Source organism: Orbicella faveolata, unplaced genomic scaffold, assembly GCF_042242905.1.
Source record: "Orbicella faveolata isolate gen_17 unplaced genomic scaffold, um_ofav_v1 contig_12, whole genome shotgun sequence".
Taxonomy (NCBI): Eukaryota; Metazoa; Cnidaria; class Anthozoa; order Scleractinia; family Merulinidae; genus Orbicella; species Orbicella faveolata.
This window is the reverse complement of record NW_028301539.1, coordinates 29,470,077-29,488,738: the sequence shown is the minus strand read 5'-3', so window position 1 is coordinate 29,488,738 and position 18,662 is coordinate 29,470,077. Positions and strand designations below refer to the sequence as shown.

Here is an 18,662-nt window from a genome sequence, read left to right as displayed (position 1 = left end):
AAAATGGAACTGTTGGTTCAAATAACTCAAATGAAATGGTTGGTAAAACTTCTGGTTAAATTGATGATCAGGGGAAGTGTTAATGACAGCTTATAACTGTTTTTATTTTTTTTATATATATATATCTGTCTCAGGTTGTGTTAAAATTTCCGCTACATTTGTTGGTCGGGAAAGTGTTTTAATCTCAATCGTTCGGGCGTACGTCACGCAAAGGCGACGTAGTCACAACAAGATCAGGGACTTTACGCAAAACACGACGGCAACGGCAACGAGAACGTCACCAAACAAAAGGTTTAATGAGCTAAACAATGGCTGTGCACGTGCATTATAATTATTGATACATTTCTTTGCCTTCCTCTGCAAAACAGTAACGTGAAATTACCAAATTCTACGTTGTGTGGAGAACGTGAACCACAACGGCTAATTTTTCGTTTTTCTATTTGGAACTGAACGTATTCGTAGCATGTTCAACAGAGGCGAGTTTTAATACCGACAAACACACCGAATAGATCTAAATCAATGAGAAATTCAAAAGTAAAATAGAAAGGTCCTCGCCATCGCCGTCGTATATGCGTGAGGTCCCTACTGTGTTACCATGTTGGCAAACAGTTTCTCAAATAACCTTTCTGCTGCGGGGCATAAAGTCAGGAGAAATTATCCTCGTGAAAGTTGCCAGAAGCATCATTTTCAGTTAAACTGAGAAGTTTTCGTTATTGCTTATGTTATTTTTGTTCTTTAAAACATTACCTGTCTTTTTATGGTAATTACATATTACGCAAAGGCAAATTCATGTCAGTCATCACTCACTGAGAAATTCACCGGTTTGCTCATAGAGCACTTTGACGTTCTTAAGCTTCAAAACGATACAATGATGTAGGCAGTTGTCCCCTTTCTCACAAACTACCTCTTCAAACGCGTTGACCCTGATAAACAACGAAGGTTGAGTAATGAGTACAACAGGCCAACTGAAACAGAGGTTCCAGAGAGGAGGCTGTGTCTTTCTGTCCATTCTGCATCTATATTTATACAGAACGCTTCTTCTGTATAAAAATCGCAGAAAACATATTCTGAATAGGGGTATAAAAACAGCGCGGTCATGTGATTGTAATAGCGCATTTTCATTGGGTCCATTCCTTCTGAATTATTAATGCGTTTAACAATATTCCAAAGCCCTCCCCTCCCTCCTCGCTACAAACACTTGCATCCCAGCAAAGTATGAAATAATCCTACTGGCGACAACAAAAACGTTTACACAACTTTATTTCTTACCGTTTTTCACGTTTTAAACGCGTTTACCTCCCCATATAAATATTTAATTTGTTTCTATATAAAATAACTCAAAATTTTTAAAATTGAATTTAAAAGTCTGCGAAGTGATAATGACGAGGAGTGTCAACTCTCGGCCGCTGGGCTCACGTTGGCCGCGCAAACGATAAGCCTGTTCTTGACCGGATGTGTTTCCACAGTGAGTTCATTACTTGAAGCTTCCGTGTCAAGGTTTAGGAGATACACAGATCTGTTGCCCTGCAAAACAGTAACAGCATGAAAAGCCAGTTTAGTGAAGAATATGGCCAATCAGGAGGCTGGAAATTCATCAAATATTTGGCGGTAACATCCGAACCCTCTGTGTTGTACCCAATGATATTTTCCCGCCAAAATGTGCCTGATCCCAGCGTTCGTCGCAGCTTCAAAAGATTTTCCCGCCATTACACGCCGCGTCCGTCGCAGCTTACATGTTATTTTCCGTCGAAATGTCAGCGTGGCATAGTGAAATATTCAGGTCAAGAGCGGGAAAAGCTTCAAGCAGAACTAAACAAAATCAAAAGTAATCCCTTGCGCAGTGAACCAATCAGAAGTCGTAATTTGTAGCCGGTGCGGTATTCGGCAAAATCACCTAAACCCTAGTCTCAACAGCTAATTTCGATAATCTACTAGTGTCCTACGCAGACCTTGTTAGAGCTCGTCACGCAATCTTCCTCCCGAAGATTGCGTGACGAGCCCCAAGAACGTCTACGTACAACGTAGGAGGCTGATAATTTACTAGCTATATAGAATTCTTGAAGGTCCCTTACCTGTACCAGTGGATACTGAATGCCGGCATTTAACAGGACCGAGCGAACCCCATTGTCACCACAAAAACTGAGACAAACTTCGTCACCATTAAAATCAGCTTTGACACAAAACAAAACCACTTTGGTTCCTAAAATGTTCAACATAAACATACAGAGGTTTACCTATAACTAGCCAGCGTCTCATTCGGGTTACGTGAGTAAATTGTCAATACCTTGTGAAACGCAAAAGTCGATTCAGGGTATTGGAGATTTCATTAATTTTCTAACCTTCGATGACTTAAAATGACAACGTTTTATCCTGGGCTTGTTTCATCAATGCGAGTGTAAATGAAGGGAAAGTGTGAAAGAAAACTCGTGATAACGCTAAATGAGAGTTAACGCAGAACGCATTGACGACTAAGACGATTCAGTCGTCTTTAACACACAGCTTACCTTGAGGTCCTTTGCTCGGGTTGTATTTGAGAGTGAAATTTACACTCTCTTTCTCCCCCGGGGCAATACAGCGGTACGACATCACCAATGGGAGGCGTAAAGTTCCGGCTGTTCCCAGGCACTTCCCCAAAGCGACCTGAAGTGTGTTCTCCAGGCTAAAAAAAAAGACAAGAACATAAACAGTTGAGACACTACCTATTCGAATGTGAAACCCACATGTTACTTGTTTTCAACACTGGAATCTAAATTTCTGAAAGTTTGAAAGATGAAATGTTCGAAATATCGCGATTGTGAGACAAAAAACATCTCCGATGGGATTCGAATCCATGAGCTCCAACTGAAGATACCCATAGGGCGCTCTTACCACAGTAACACAGGATAACTAAAATCAAACAGTGAATAATAACCCGAGCAGAAACAAAGAACCAAGGTTGTCATAAAGTTTTGAGTCTGGGGATATGCTAGCGTGAAATCTCCTTCACGTAGAAACGAGCAACTGGAGCACTGCTGACCTTTTTTCGTGTTCTTGGAGCAGGCTTTGTATTTCAAAATGTTGATTTCTTAACGCGATCTGAACGGCGGTCTGATCGTAGTTGGATTGAGCTTTAGTATCGACTCCATGCTTCAACAAAACCTCCACCACTTCTTCATGGCCCTTCTTACACGCCTGGAAACAGACGAGAAATGGTTACATCCTAACTAACGAGTTCATAGAATATAAGTAACAGCAAAAGAAAACAGTAAAATAGCCACTCTTCCAAACTTAGCTAAAATCCTATCTGCACTCTCGAAAAAAAAATGCTCGATTTTACGGGGTTAAAAATAGCCTCATAGCGTATTCTACATATGTCTCAGGTGCCGCCCACACTACGCCGGGGGAATCAGTGAAAACAGAGGATTCACTCCGAAAACGCGTCAAATGTTTTCCGTCCACACTACGCCGGAGGAATTTGAAAACGGAGGTTTCACCCTGAAAAAGCATCAAATGCTTTCTACCCACACTACGCCGGAGGAATTGAAAAATACAACAATCACCGGTCATTTTGGATTTGTGTTTGAGGAAGACTCGGTCAGGAAAATCACATGATCATCGTGACGTCATCGTTTTCGAAAAGCTCCGTTTTCAAAATGTTTTCCGTCCACACGAAAACGAAAAGCCGGCGTTTTCAAATTCCTCAGCTTTGAAGAGCGTTTTTTGAAAGCTCCGTTTTCGTGACGGATTAGAATAGACAGAAGCGCTAACCGGAGAAATAAGGCTGTTTTGTCAAATTTCTTCGGCGTAGCATGGTGTGGACGCTGCCTCAGGAGTACAGATATTCTTCCAAAACCACAGTATACTTTCACACGATGAAAAATCCAATTTCCCCCTATAAATCCATTTTTCGTATCCAATTTCAATGTGTCAAATACAGCCGTGTCACCAAATTGTTTTATTTGTTATTCCCACTGCGCATGAGTGATCGGTAAGCCCACTGACCTTCATGAGTGCCGTTTCACCTGCTGTCTGTTGCCAGTTGATGTGAGCACCAGACTCCAGTAGAATCTGCACGGTTTCTGGAAAACCCTGAAACAAACAAATGATGTTTCAAATTCTGATTATTTAATCACAATAATCTCCACTTCAGCTTATAGGTCGGTAGATGTCCTTGTTTGATCATTCTGCAATGTTCTGTTTTCATTTGCAGCACCCCATCCGCAAGAACTCAAGTAAACAAACTTTCTTGTTTTGGTGAACATTTTTGAGCCACGCACCAAACGCACGCAAAGTAGTTTTTTCTCCTGACGTAAAGCGTTGTGCTTTTAGCTGTACGAATGCTCCAATAGTCGTGCAGTGAAATCGAGTTAGGACGCTAATGACAAGAAGAAACAAGTCTAACTTCAACTTTGTCACCATTTCTCCACTTCTTTCGTTCACTCGTTTCTTACAGGTCTGCTTTGCAACAGAACAAAACATGATCAATTCTTTTTGAAAAAAAAATTCCACGGATAGCCGATGCAAATCGAAATCCTGATCGGGGAAGTCAAATTGTCGTGGAAAGAAGACGAATACATTCACAGCATTTTTCGTTCGTTTTTGGGCGAATCTGAGTGTGTGGTTCGGGGGGGGGGGGGGGGAGAGGGGGCTACCATTGATAAATACCTGTTCTGCAGCGTGCATAAGTGCTGTCATGGCGGTTCTCTTCTGAACAGTATTAACACCAGCTCCTCTTCTCAGTAGCAGTCTGACGATCTCGTCCTGACCACTCGTCGCCGCCCACATCAGTAGAGTCATTCCTGACGCTGTATCTATGGCAACGTCATCCGGGTTAAAGCCGGGTACAGCCAGGGCTCGTCTGACAAGCATGGCGTCACCTTCTTGAATCGCCTGTCGCAAGGCGGCTGAATGGTGGAAATAAAATCACGAAATATATAAACAAACCTCGAGTGGTACAACGTTGAAGAAACATCATCATCCAGAAGAGAGCGCACCTAGGCCGCCTGAATTAACACTAAATGAAGTTAATAGGACATGTGATGACAAATAGTCTTTTATGTAAGAGTGTTGGCAAAAAAAACTCATATCACAGGTGCTACTCAGTGATAACAAACTATAAAGCCTTTCAACACTATCCATGGCCTAATAGTGTTACTACAGGGGAATCCCGCCTGACGGCCACCTCGTTAATACGGCCACCTCGTTAATACGTCCACTTTATTCTGGCCCGAAAAAATACTCAGTCAGTCATTTTCTTATTTAAAGATCCCCTTTCATACGGCCACCCCGATATTAAGGCCAGAGTTTTGTGGCCCGTTGGTGACCGGATTAACGAGGTTCAACTGTATAGTCAGCTATCCCGTATCCGCATCATAGTTACATTTACTTCGTACAGGCGCGGAAAGATACATGAAAAGACTTCACCATGTTCATGGAGCGATTGATCAAAGCGCTAAACTCTGGCAGCATTACAATGAAAACCCTGTTTGTAGAATTCACATCTGGACGAGAGTCCTTCTTTTGGACCATTTTCCCTTGCTAACAGAAATGACTGTCCTCGCATCAAATCTTAAGTTATTTCTAGCCCTTATTTCTACCTGAAGCTCGTACTAGGACCCAGAAACAGCCACTCTGCTTAGATCTAATGGCATTTGATGCACTCCGTTCCAAACTCGCCACCTTCAACAACTATAACAAACGAATTACACAATAGGCCATTTCCCAGTTACCTTGCGCCTGTGTTTCAAAACGAGTCTTCGCGTAAAACCTTTCTTTTGAAAATAGGTTCATTCAAATTCACCATCTTTATTCACTTGCCACACTCACGATGACTGTCGAAGTGCTGATCCTAGCAGTATGCACGACGCCTGTCACATATGAACTCAGTTAAATGACCTTGCTCTCCATGAGTTCTCGTAGCTCAGTGGATAGAGCGCCCGCCCGGTGTTCGGGTTCGGGTCATGGGTTCGATTCCTGCCGGGGACTCAGATTTTTTCTTTGTCCCACGCTCGTGTCATGTTGATCAGTTCACTTGTAGACGGAACTCATTTTCATGTGAATGGTTTCGCATTAAGACACGTTTTGACACAGAAGCAAACAGTTACTCACAAATGACCTATCGATCCCCCCACCCCGACTTTTCGTTTGTCAATGCACGTTACACCTTACATTGTCTTACCCCAAGACAAGTTTAGTGGTTCAACAGATGGAGAGGACGCTCTGTCAGTTACATTCGAGTCCTACCAAGACATAAAAATAAGACGATTCAATTAAACCTTAACACCTTTTTGACGTTCTCCATACAAAACAATCCTGATTGATCGAACTTTTTCTTCAAATATGTGGGAGCTCTAACACTGAAAAATAACCTGAAAAGATCACAGCCTTATTTACAGATTAATTTTCACGAAAAGAATGGATTAATTATCGCAGAAAACGCTAATTAGGTTGTTTTTTTAGAGTAACTTCTCTTAAGCCCCGTTTTGACCCGTCCACACTACGCCGCAGGGATTTGAAAACTCAACTGATCACCGGTCATTTTGGATTTGTGTTTGAGGAAAACTCGGTCAGGAAAATCACATGATTATCGTGACGTCATTGTTTTCGTAAAGCTCCTTTTTCAGAATGTTTTCCGTCCACACGAAAACGATAATCCGGCATTTTCAAATTCCTCCGGTTTGAAGAGCGTTTTCGAAAAGCTCCGTTTTCGTGACGGATTAGTGTGGACGGTAGGCCTAACCGAAGAAATAAAGCTGCGTTTTCAAATTCCTCCGGTGCAGTGTGGACGGAGCCTTGATAGTAACACAATAAAAATTTCAGAAACATTTCTAGTACTAATCCCCGGTTTAACTAGTTTTACTGCAAAGACTGAAAACATTTACTCACCTCTACCTCATCGAAAAAAGAATGCGGTGAATAATCATCCAAGTCGAATTCAAAATCACTCAGGTCATCTTCCCCATCTGATATGTCCTCCATTCCGCTGTCCTGTTTACAGGCAAAGTAAACAAAACTTCCTTGATTTCATCATTATTCATTCTGTAACTGAGTCCCAGGTTCTCTCTCTCTTAAAGAATACGCAGAGAACCCTGGAAAAGTAGCAAGAAAAAAGGCTGGTAGGATTATGTCGGCCGGAAGACGCGCAATTGGTGTGAGAGGTAATTTAGGAGTATTCTACGAGTGATAACTTGTTTAATTCTGTCTGTTATTGTACATGTTTAAGATGAGGCTCCGTATGAAAAAAAGATGGCAACTGGCACATTTACCCATAATCCTTAGCGCATGAAAATCTTAACAACGCTCGTAGAAACATACGGAAAAGTTCTTTCTAAAATTTTCAAATTAAGCTTACACAACGTCGTTGGTACAGTGACAAATGTTGCAAAAATAAAGCTTTCCTTGTGCCAAAACGGCTTTGTTAGGTTGGAAAGGCAGTGTGGTAAAATGTAGAGCCGCCATCTTACAGAGGGCTGAACGAAGAAAAATTATGTTAACAAAAATTGCAGGAAGAAATTTGCACAATGTAACCCTGCTAATGATAAAATTAGTGAAAAATGCCGTTTGAAAACTGTCTTGCCGAAAAAAAAATCACCTCAAATCCTTTCAAGAAGTTGTTTTTCTTTTCGTTTCTAATTTGTTGATGCTCTTGTCTAATCCGATGTGAGCGCAAAAACTGTCAGTAATTCGCTTTGAGTTTCATGAATAGGCAAGCGAAACTAGTACATGGCCTCAGGTAAATAAGAACGCATAAATATCGTACGAGACAAACAGCGCCGTGGAAACCAAACAAAGCCATTGTTATACAAAAATACACAACTAGAAATTAACTTCCGTGAATATTTAATCATTTTTCGATTCTTGATATTTTTTTTGTTTTATCCACTAAAATCAAAATTAAGCAATCGCTCACTTATTACAAGATGATTAGTTAAATGTAATTCAATATACCTAACACGGGATTTTTCCGTATCCGTTTCTTTCAGTATATTTTTTATCGGCGTTTCGAATAAATTTGACGAAAACAAAAACAGCATTTTGATCAGGGACATCACCAGACGTGAGAGGAAATAAGTCATTATTCTGTATCTTGCAAAACTGAATTTCGCACGGCAAATAGCAACGCTAATTTAGAGCAAAAAACAAGTTATAGATTCAAATATATTTTACGCTATATCTGCTTATTTCTTTTCAAGCGCGATCTAATCGAACTTACAAACAGAGTGAAAAAGTAACTTGTCTAAACGACACAATTTGCATGTATTTAAAATAAAATAAGACAACACCAACGAGCTTCCTATCACTTCAGATAAAACTTACCCACGATCGAAAATTTCCTGCCTCATCTTGTGCCTTGTTTTGTTTTTTAGCACTGGCTGCATCTCTTTCTTCTTTCTTCGCTGCTGGCGCTGTCGCTACGGATTTGCCTTTGCTATCAGTGTCCTTTCCACTCTCTTGTATAATCGCACCGATAAGATCTCCATCCATCAGCGGGGCAGAATTAGTCCTATTTTGCATGGGTAACAAATCTGCTGTCCTCGAAGTGATATTGTGTTTATCCATCTTACCCTGCGCATCATTAATTTTCGCCACTGGACATTCTGTAGTAGAAGAGTTTTGTTGCGTCGCTGCCGTTTTGTCGCTCGACAGACGCTTTCTCAAATTATCTCTGAGTGATTTCGGTCTTCCTTCAGTTCTTTTCGCTTTTCCCTTGTTCTTCTTCTCATGCGCTAGTCTTTTCATAGTCGGGGCAACTTGGTTGTGCAGTTGTGACGTGTCCTCCTGAAGCGAAGTCCTCGCCGATATTTCCATCTCATTATTTTCCCGTCGCTTCGCGCTCGCCTCGGAAACACTACTTTCAGCTACTGACAATGGTGACAATTTTGAGCTCGAATTTTTTGCTGACGGCAAATCACCTGTTATGTTTGAAAAATCCGCGCTTTTCTCATTCGTGTCGGATTTGTGATCGCTGTCCAAACCCCCAGCAGGTTGATTCTTTACTTTCATTGTCTTCCTCAACATTTGCATTTTGGACACGGAAAGTTTGCTAGACAGATCAGCTCGAGAAAGCAAAGATTTCACCTGGTTTGAATTCTCGTCAGTCTGTTCTTCCGGTTCGCCAAAAACTTTGCTTGTCTCTATTTCACTGCCTGACTGCAGTGACGGCTCCATGTCATTTGGCCTTGCTCTGCTCTCGAAACCAAACTCTACAGGAGGAAAGTTATCTATACTTGCACAATGGTTAATTGCTTTCGCTTGATTTTCAACGGACAGGGATTTCTTTAGCTTCGTTACCCCTTTCTTCTTACCCAAGCTGTTTTCCGCCTTCCCTAGACGAGTTTTTTCCGCATCCTGGGTAACAGATTGCAACTTTTCATTCTTCTTTTTCAACTTCGTTTTATCCGAATTCAGCGAGGATTTCAGTGGTAGTTTCTCACCTTCCCCCTCTGACTCACTTTGTGAAGATATCACAATGCACTCTTTCATTAAAGTGGGCTCGGAATCTTGCGAGCAATATTCCTGCTCATCGTCAATTGTACCTTGAGAGGAAATTTCAATAACTTCGAAACTGTCCTGCTCTGAACATCCCGCGTTCTCTTCGCCATCAATCGGTTCAAACTCGACAGAATTGTCGTGCTTCGTATCCGACGAAGCCTTCACGGAAGTACTTCGGTTTTCCGAGCCAGAGTCCGCCGTATGATCGTGTCCCTGTTTCTTCCGAAGCGAAACAAGAGCAAGTTCTTTGCTTGCTTGACGAGTCATTCCTCGGGGAGCGATTTCATCCAAGTCTAAAAGTAACAGGTCCGACGGAGCAAGGGAGGTAGAAAAATATTCAACGGCCTCCTTTGGTGGTCTCCCTCGCTTTTTCTTCGTAGTGTTTCCGTCGCTTAACTCAGGTGATGTGGAAATGTTTCCATTTGCACTCTTTTTTTCTTCCATTCCTCTGGTGTCTTTTTCCAACAAGCGGTGTTTAGGAGGACGACCTCTTTTCCTTTTTTCTGGTGGTGAACTCATTTCATTTTCGTTGTTGCCGTTTTGATCCTGAGAAGATAAAGTTAACAGATCGTCAATTTACGCTCATGTGATCTGGCGAGCTTATAATCAATGCGTTTTCTTCGATTTAGCTTTAAAAGTGATGTCTCCTACTGACTTTCGATAACAAGTGACCTCGTCAATCAAAAGAACAGGCGACAGCGCTTAAATGATTTTCAGCTCTGACACTAGCAAAGCGGTGAATGTTATTAAAGACCTTGCGATCGTACAAGCGATAGAATTAAAAGGTTTTAAACATCCAGTGCGCACAGGTGGCTTCGTATGTTGTAGAGGCGCCAAAAATTTGATTGTGTATGAATGGGTCGAATCTATTAAATAGTCCTTCTCACAACTAACTTTTCTCATTTGCATTACAATATAATCTAGCATGTATGTGAAGCAATTTCGGGCAATTTTGTAGTTTCATCCTGAAATGGCCTCGCATCCACGTTGGATTACAGTGAAATGCAAATACGAAAAGCTAACCGTGAAATGGGCGATTGCTGAACGATTTGACCATTACTCTTTTCTCTGAGAAGACCTTTTGACACTCCTCGTTCAGTTTCGCAAGCAATTCTCACTGAGTCTGTTGTCGAGCCTCAGCTCAAGAGCAGCTAAGTAAATATCTGCCACTCGCAGACGACAAAAGTAACGAAAGCCAAGTCAAGAATCTAACACGCAAATTTTAATTCACTTGAAGCCGGTTGTTTTGCTTGAGAACAAGGCTTCAGACAGTTCTGCGGAAAATTTCCTGACGGAATTTGTTTGAGTTGAAACTAAAAGTGCAAGCCAATTTGATCCTTGAGTAAAATTCATGCGGCTGAATGCGAGGGATTAAACTTTAAAACTTACCCGGGGCATACAAGCTTCGATGGATGAATGAAAGGTTAGACTGTAAGTGAGATTTCTGGTGCGAGGCATGCACTAGCCATACAGAGAGTTCTCATCAAAAATTTTAACTGCAGCTAAAATAACCGATACGGGCTGCCGGAACTTGTGCCAATCAGCAAAGTTACTGCCAGACGTTACCAAGTGCTTTAGCCGAACGAATCTCAACCACATACCTGGATTGCTATAAAATTCGAGTCAAATCTGCTTGAAACAGGTATCCTAAACTTGTGATCAACCGAGACGTTATTCTTGGACATGGCGTCTTGCGTGACGGCCGGAACTTCGTGTTTCAGATGTCGCATTTATATGGTCGCCCGCGCACGAGCAATACAGCGTTTACACTCACGTGGCCAGTAACCGTGGCAATTTGTTGGAACAAGAGGAAGTGAGTTCAACCTCCACATGATTGGCTTGGGACAACAACTTGGTCACCGTTTTATTGCTTTAGAACTCTCTAGGACACCAATATGGCAGGCTCGATTACCAGCCGGGTCTTCGGGAAAGAAGCCCGCGCCTACTTATATGGAAGCCGTGACGTTAAGTCAAAACATTCAAGTTTCGAAACTCGTTCCTTTGGCTATACCTTGTGAGTTGTACTAATTTTTCAAAAATCTGGTGATCGAAATCCCGCGCTCTATTCAAAACTTTTCACAATCTCCGGCTTCGTACGGCAAAGCTGCTTGCACCGTTGGTGGATGGATGCAATAAGGCTAAATTACCAGGAAAACGTACATCAGACCGCCTTATACTGACACACTCCGATATCCTTATGAACGATCAGTTTAGGCAGCATCCACACTACGCCGGAGAAATTTGAAAACGCAGCTTTATTTCTACGGTTAGGTCTACCGTCCAAACTTAATCCGTCACGAAAACTGAGCTTTTCGAAAACGCTCTTCAAATCGGAAGAATCTGAAAAGGCCGGCTTTTCGCTTTCGTGTGAACGGAAAACAAAACGAAAACGGAGATTTCAGAAACAATACGGTCACGATAATCATGTGATTTCCCTGAACGAGTTTTCGCCAAACACAAATCCAAAATGACCGGTGATTGTTGCGTTTTAAAATTCCTCCGGCGTAGTGTGGACGGAAAACATTTGATACGTTTCCAGAGCGAAACCTCCGTTTTCAAATTCTTCCGCCGTGGAGTGGATGGGGCCTGAAATTCAGGCTTACATTACGATACTCATGCTCCAAAAACTGTACATGCGCAAAGTTTGCTAACCTGGGAAAGAAAGATTCCCTTTTCCTCCTGCTCGGGGAGAGACGAGAAGAAACGTTGCCTCTCGTCTTTCACCGAGCAGAAAGAGAGGGGAATCTTTGTGTCACAGGATACAAGTTAACACGTACTTGTCTAGGTTTTTCTAATTAGAGACAAGAGTCACTTAACGCAAGAGAAAAAAACAAAACAAAAAAAACTCACCTTTCGATTACCGTCATCTGTATCACTGTCTTCTCCTGCCATTTCCTTCAGCCGTTTCTGTAAACAGGAAACTGAATATTATTTTGGTATATAACGGTACACACGCTAGATTTTGTCAAGATTCTTCGTAGAGCTTTAAGGCCTTGTCCAAGCTAATCCGTTATTAAAACCGTACGTATTCACATAGCCCCACACGTTGGAAAATGTTCACGTGCACTCTTTTTTCATGAATTCTCTTCATGTGATTTTGTCTATTATGTACACGAGCACTATGAAACATGCTGACAGATTCGCGGATTTGGAGGCAATGTGACGGATTCTCACGTTTTCGAAAGCCTCCATTCTCACCCACCCTCAACGACGAGGGCGACGCGTAGTCAAAAATGAATTTATATTTTGCCAGAGAAATTTGCAATTGTCTAGATCTGTTCGGTACGCTAATGGCTCTAAAAGCGTGCTCAGGCTAAATATGCAATGACGACAATGACAGCGTTCAATTCCGAAAGAAAATAGGAAAAATTAGCCGTTGTCGTTCGTGTTCCTCAGACTACGCAGAACTTTGTCATTTCACGTTGTTGGTTTGCAGAGGACGGCAAAGAAATGTACCAAGATTTATAACGCGCGTGCACAGCTATTGAGAATATTTTTCGATTAAAGAGCTCAGTCACGGTTTGCACATTTCGAAAAGTTTAGCCTAAATTTTTCAAATTCGTCGTTTATAATCCGTGTCAATCTTCGCCATCCTTGACCATCCTTGTTCCTTGATAGTTTATTATTATCTCTTTGATGTTTTTCTATCTTAGTAAACTATTATTTTGAGGTTTCCTTCCATTTAAAGGAGATTTTGTACGTGGCCAAAAAAAGACAAAACACCGTGACTGAGCTCTTTTAAAGCCTGAAATGGCACACACAACTTCGTGCAGAAATGTTATTAGCGTCGAGCATATAGCTAGTGCTGCTGTTGCTGTTTTTTGGCTAGTTTTGCTGCTTAGAGAAAGGATGAATTTCACATGGTTTAGTTAAAAAGAAATAATTGTACTGCATTTACAAATTGTCAACACAAAAAAATTATTTCTTTTCAAAATTTCAGCCTCTGGTTTATTCTTAAAATATTCTTAATTTTTTTTTGCAAATTTGAGCCTCCGTATTACTTATAAAACATATACTTTTTTTAACAAAAAAGTGTACACCGTAACTAGATAAATTGCCCAGCATTACAACCTTATCCTTCTCTCTTTTTTCATTTTATTTTATTTTATTTTTCTTCTTATCCCGTATGGCTCACGCTTATCACTAAAACTGAGATGTTTGGTTTTTAAATCAAAAAGAAGAAAGTAGAAAATGTGTTTGGCCCTCTTGGTTAGACCCTGATGGAAACCAAAAGTTGCTGACAGTCCGTTTTGTTTTCTTTGTTAAGCTGCAAGTCAGGCTCAAATAAAAAGAAAAGAAAGTGCAGCATGCCAATTAGCACCCTTCGGAGGTTTTTTTTAAAAACCAGTCACATATATATAAAAATATGCACAACATGCTAAGGACCAAATAAGAGCAAAAGCTTAAAACGAAATCACTTGTAAAAGCATGATGGAAATTTGGTTTACAGTTTGTAGTTTTTCTGTGTTTTTCACCAGCACACACTCCTTGATTCCAGTTAACAGCACACAAAGTTCTTTGAGAATGAAAGACTTCTTTACAGTAAAGGATAAATAATGATTGTATCCACAAGACATGACAAGACATCACATTGATAAAATGTCAATCAACAATACCTGTAGTTTGTATTTTGGGTTACTACCAATCAGCCATGCTCATGAATGTTATCAGTAATAAGTTAGTTTATCATTGCATTGTACTCACTGGCTTCCGACCACGCTTCTTGTAACCATCTTTTCTTTCTTGCCAAAACCTGTCGACCAGTTCCTGACATGTAAGAAGGTTGTCACTTGGTTCCCAAGAGTCTTCTTCTGAGCCATAACCCTCCCAACGAACTTTGAAAAGCACTTTTCCATCCTTAGAAAGAATTGAACAAACCATAACATAACAACACTATAGTCAGTTCAAAATAGTCCCATTGTCCCAGGCAATTAGATTTTCCATCTGGGCAAGCAACTTTTCATTCTCACTTGCCCAGTGGGCAAGAGATGAAAGCAAGTCATCTGCCAACTAAATCATTAAAAGAGCGAACCAAGACCTGCTGCAGGCAAGCAAAATTTGAGAGCTGCTTGTTCCAAGGGCATGCTGGAATTTGACTTTTTTCCAGCACTCTCTCACCCTCACTTTCCGGGAACCCATTAATAGCAGAGCTCCGGCAGCCCAAAGGGCCGCCAAGCGGAGCCCCATACCCATATAGGAAAGAAAAGGAAACCCATGAATTGATTTTCTCATGGTTATCATGGCCAGTGGTATTGCTCGTGGGCGCATATGAACGACAACGACGATGAAGACAACGACAGAGTCGCCCAAGATGGCGGCCACACTCCAGCTAAAAGGTTAACAGAGACATGCAGCCTTGATTTATAACCTGCTTCTTTAATATTGAACATCCATGTTATGGTCAATTGACACCTGTCAAGACACGGTATCCACTGACCAGTATCATGTGACCATATCGCGGGCTCAAATTCAGAGCTCATCAAGGTCACGTGTTTTTTGGAAGTTAAACGCTGACCAAGTGCTGGTTTTTGATTGGATTGTGGGCTCATGTCAGATTAACTTGCTGAAAACAGGGCCGGGTTGTTCGGAAGCTGCTTAACGCTAACACAGGTTTAAAAGTTGACCGTTTTCACTGCTTTTTGTTTTGTGTTAAAACTCAAATCAAAATTCCACCTTATTCTGTGTTAGCTTGATCGGGCTCTGAACAACCCGACCCAGCAGCTACACTTTTAGGCTGGCCTAAATCTATATATTAGTAACACCTGTGAGAGACACTGAATGAGAACAACTTGTCTTGCCCAAGAAACCCTGCGGGTCAGATCTCAAACAAGTGTGCTAATAGCCTGTGAACAGGCGAGGACGGAACAAAATTGGGCGAGCAAAGCAAGTGGACGAGCGCGAAGCTGAAGAACTTGAAGAGGGAAGCGATTGGGGTGGGACTGATTCAGGCTCGCCGGGAACATGTTTGCTAACCACTAGACTGACGTGTCTTCTAAAGATTGTAAGAAGTGGTTTTCACAAATAATTGCGCTTTTTATTAAACCTTAGTTACTACATGCACTGTGATTGGTCAATTTAGCAGGCCGTATTCTACTGTACGGCCCACTAAAATGTAAAGCTGTTTTTGTTACCACAGTGTTTCATGATTTATCATCAAGTGTTCTTAACTTTTATAGCAAGTAACAGTTGAAAACTTTCTTTTACTTTAAATATTTGTGTATTAAATGCTAACGACTTAACATCAATTTCAAATTGAATGTTCTGCTTTCCATGTGCATCAGAAATTGGAAGCCATTCCGTATGAATAGAAATTGTTCAGACACGCCGTAGTGATATAATAAATATCTTGTTTACAGATCCTGTTTTTTCCCCTACGAAGGGGGAAAAACTTGATCTGTAACTACTTACAGAACAGACCTCAAACTTGGTTAATAAGAGGTATGTCTGAAACTTTTTCATTGTGCATGAAAATACTGCATGATATTAAAACTTTATGTTAAAATGATTATTTGAAATAAGCTCTAAAAACAGATATTTGTAAAAATACGAAAAAAAGGTACGCAAACCAAGGTATAACGTATACTGAATATTCCTCCATGTGATCACACGGTGATTACCTGACAAATAGGCGCATGACGAACCAATCACCATTGGCAGCTTTGTCATAGATATGATATTTACTATTATACTCAGAGCTAAAATGTTGGATAATTTTTAACTGCAGCATTTGTTATACATTCAAGCGTACTTACTTCAGCTATATTTTTTGACAATCAAACAGAGTTGTGACTAATAAGAGGAGAGTCACTTTGATCAAGACTATAAAAACTCAACATGAGGATGAATTTTTATCACAAAGATGGAGGCGCCTTTGTCAACCGTATGATCTGAAGTTTATACAGAAATTGCACCACACTGAAATGTACTCCGGTCAATCATTGACTCTTTCGCGTAAATGTCTGTGGTGAGTCTTGTCTGTTAAATATGATTATTCTATAGTGACTTCTGAAAAATTATATTGAAACTCGACTGACTGACAAGGATCAGTGTATTTTCATGAGCATCACATAAGTTTATACTAAATTACGACACGTGTGTTCGGACTGACATATGTGCCCGCCATTAACATACTACGAGCTTCTGACACCCGTCTGAAACCTTCAAACCTTCATGCTTTCAATTGTTATTTTGATCATTTCATCTCTAAACCTCATATAACATTGAGCAATATTCCACATTTACTGGGTAAAATAAGTACATGATATTTTTCATCGGTGCAGTTGATAAATGCGTTATCGCAATATCAGTTTAATTTATGACATTTTATTGCACGATATGCTTTCAACTAAATTTCACATATCTTACGTCTGAGACAGTTAAACTCACCTTCCTTTTGGCATCTAGTATCCTCTCTACTTCATAAATGTTATCTGTACTGTCAGATTCACTGTCGGAATCCATTATTTCAATTTTCAGAGTATTTCGCCAAAACGGAACTTCAGCGAGAATCGAAACGAATTCCATCTGAGACTGCGGTCACAAAGTGCAGCGAAATGTTTATAGTTCCCAGTCTACCGTCACCTTTTTTACCTCAAAAAAAAAAAAAAAAAAAAAAAAATAGCAAAAGCTGAAAGCTGCTATCTGGCTTTTTAAAAGTAAACAACGTCGACAATTGTCGAGTCATTTTTTCACGCGTGCATTAGAACAACAAATTTCAAACTCGCGAGCTCTAGATGTGGCTCCTGTTTCCGTTTGTCTATAGAGTAACTCCGTGAGATGCACGCAGAAGATTGCAGGAGAGCAGGAGGAGGAGAGAAGCGGTAAAGAGTTGCCCATGTCGTGGCAAGAAAATCTACATCGAAAGACCCTCGTTATCGGTATCTGTTTCCAAATTAACAGGGATTTTTCTTGCTTAGAGTGGAGCGATCTGCACAAAGTGCACGTGCGTGCATAGCCTGCGAACAGGCTCCGAATCCTTCAGTTCCGCGCTCGCCGAATTTTTTTTTTCCGTCCTTGCCGGGAGCCTGTTCGCTGGCTACATGTAGTACAGTCGAACCTCTCTAATGCGGACACCGAAGGGACAGAGCGAAGTGTCCGTATTAGACAGGTGTCCGTATTGGAGAGGTCATATCCACTGACAGTTTAGAGTGTTTGGTAGCTAAAATCAGGCCCAAAAGCGAGTGTCTTGTGAATTTCTGAATCTAAATTGATTGACTTTATTGTACTTCTCAGTTACATGCTGTACATACGAATTTTGGACAGGAAATGGTACATACAGCAAATTATCGACACCGAGTCCCCGGAGTGTCGGCAATAAAGAGGTTAAATTTGTATGAATGTGCTCCCTAGGGCCGAGATTTAGTGTCCGTTGTCCCTTTTGGGGAAGGTCCGTCTTATAGAGGTTTTTTTTTTTTCAGAGGAAATGTGTGAGAATTTTGTCGGTACAGGAGACTGTCCGTATTAGCGAGATGTCTGTATTAGAGAGGTGTGTCCGTATGGAGAGGTTCGACTGTATGTTACTTTGGGAAGATCCGTATCAGGGTCAATTACCGAAGATCGATCGGACCACGGTGTATCAAAGTAACCGATGAATTTTCGTTGACAAGGATTCATCGATTCCTGTGATGCACCATGATCCGAGTGAGTTTGGACAAGGGATGGACCATTAGAAAAGTGATAATGGGAAGGGGGGACGGGGGCGCTTGCACTTGCTGGCCGAGGCAACACTACAAGTTCAGCCTTTTTAGAAACTAACGATACTCGTGGTGTTCAGCCATTTAGTGTGATGTTCATGCTCTCTGGCCGCCTCCTCGATTAGTTGACACTAAAAACAACCGAATCAAAAACATTTTATACAATGTAATTTCTGACAAATTTCTGACGATCGAGGGAAGAATAAGTCGGAAATTGATATTCTGACGACACGATGGTGCTGGTCGAACCTCAGGGGATGCTTAGGGACTATTTCAGGTCTTTGCGGAAAATTTAGGTCATTCTTTCTAGGTCAGTCAATGAGTCTTAGTGTTCGCCTACTTTATTATTTTATGATTATGTCTCTGTTTAAAACAACTTGTATCAATCATTGTAGAGCACATTTTCTTCGAGGCCTCATGCTGCTGCATAGTAAGGAATACCGTTTCCACCTAGTTTTCGATGGTTTTCGTATCTGGCGACGCACGGGTTCTAATTTT

General features: G+C 41.1%; 1 protein-coding gene across 2 annotated transcripts; it reads right to left on the bottom strand.

Annotated features, from left to right (window-relative positions):
- Positions 1-1,243: 1,243 nt before the first annotated feature.
- On the bottom strand, positions 1,244-17,115 carry LOC110060424 (uncharacterized). 2 transcript variants are annotated; one of them, XM_020767201.2, is made up of 12 exons: positions 16,858-17,115; positions 14,176-14,328; positions 12,322-12,378; positions 8,296-10,017; positions 6,865-6,966; positions 6,158-6,218; positions 4,645-4,883; positions 3,982-4,068; positions 3,017-3,171; positions 2,505-2,659; positions 2,073-2,200; positions 1,244-1,524 (listed from the first exon to the last, which is right to left on the bottom strand). In XM_020767201.2, the coding sequence occupies exons 1-12, from the start codon at positions 16,993-16,995 to the stop codon at positions 1,393-1,395; spliced, it is 3,129 nt and encodes a 1,042-aa protein (XP_020622860.2). In that variant the 5' UTR covers positions 16,996-17,115; the 3' UTR covers positions 1,244-1,392. The 2 variants fall into 2 exon arrangements, with proteins under 2 accessions (XP_020622860.2, XP_020622861.1); XM_020767202.2 differs by lacking the exons at positions 12,322-12,378; positions 14,176-14,328; positions 16,858-17,115 and adding an exon at positions 11,073-11,232.
- Positions 17,116-18,662: the final 1,547 nt, after the last annotated feature.

Bases quoted from the DNA above. Each gene is read 5' to 3' on its own strand.
- LOC110060424 (XM_020767201.2), bottom strand. From the start codon at position 16,995: ATGGAATTCGTTTCGATTCTCGCTGAAGTTCCGTTTTGGCGAAATACT. The intron at 4,884-6,157 runs GTAAGACAATGT...TCCACCATTCAG, and splicing joins ACCACTAAACTTGTCTTGGG to CCGCCTTGCGACAGGCGATT. The intron at 3,172-3,981 runs GTCAGTGGGCTT...GTCTGTTTCCAG, and splicing joins GTGAAACGGCACTCATGAAG to GCGTGTAAGAAGGGCCATGA.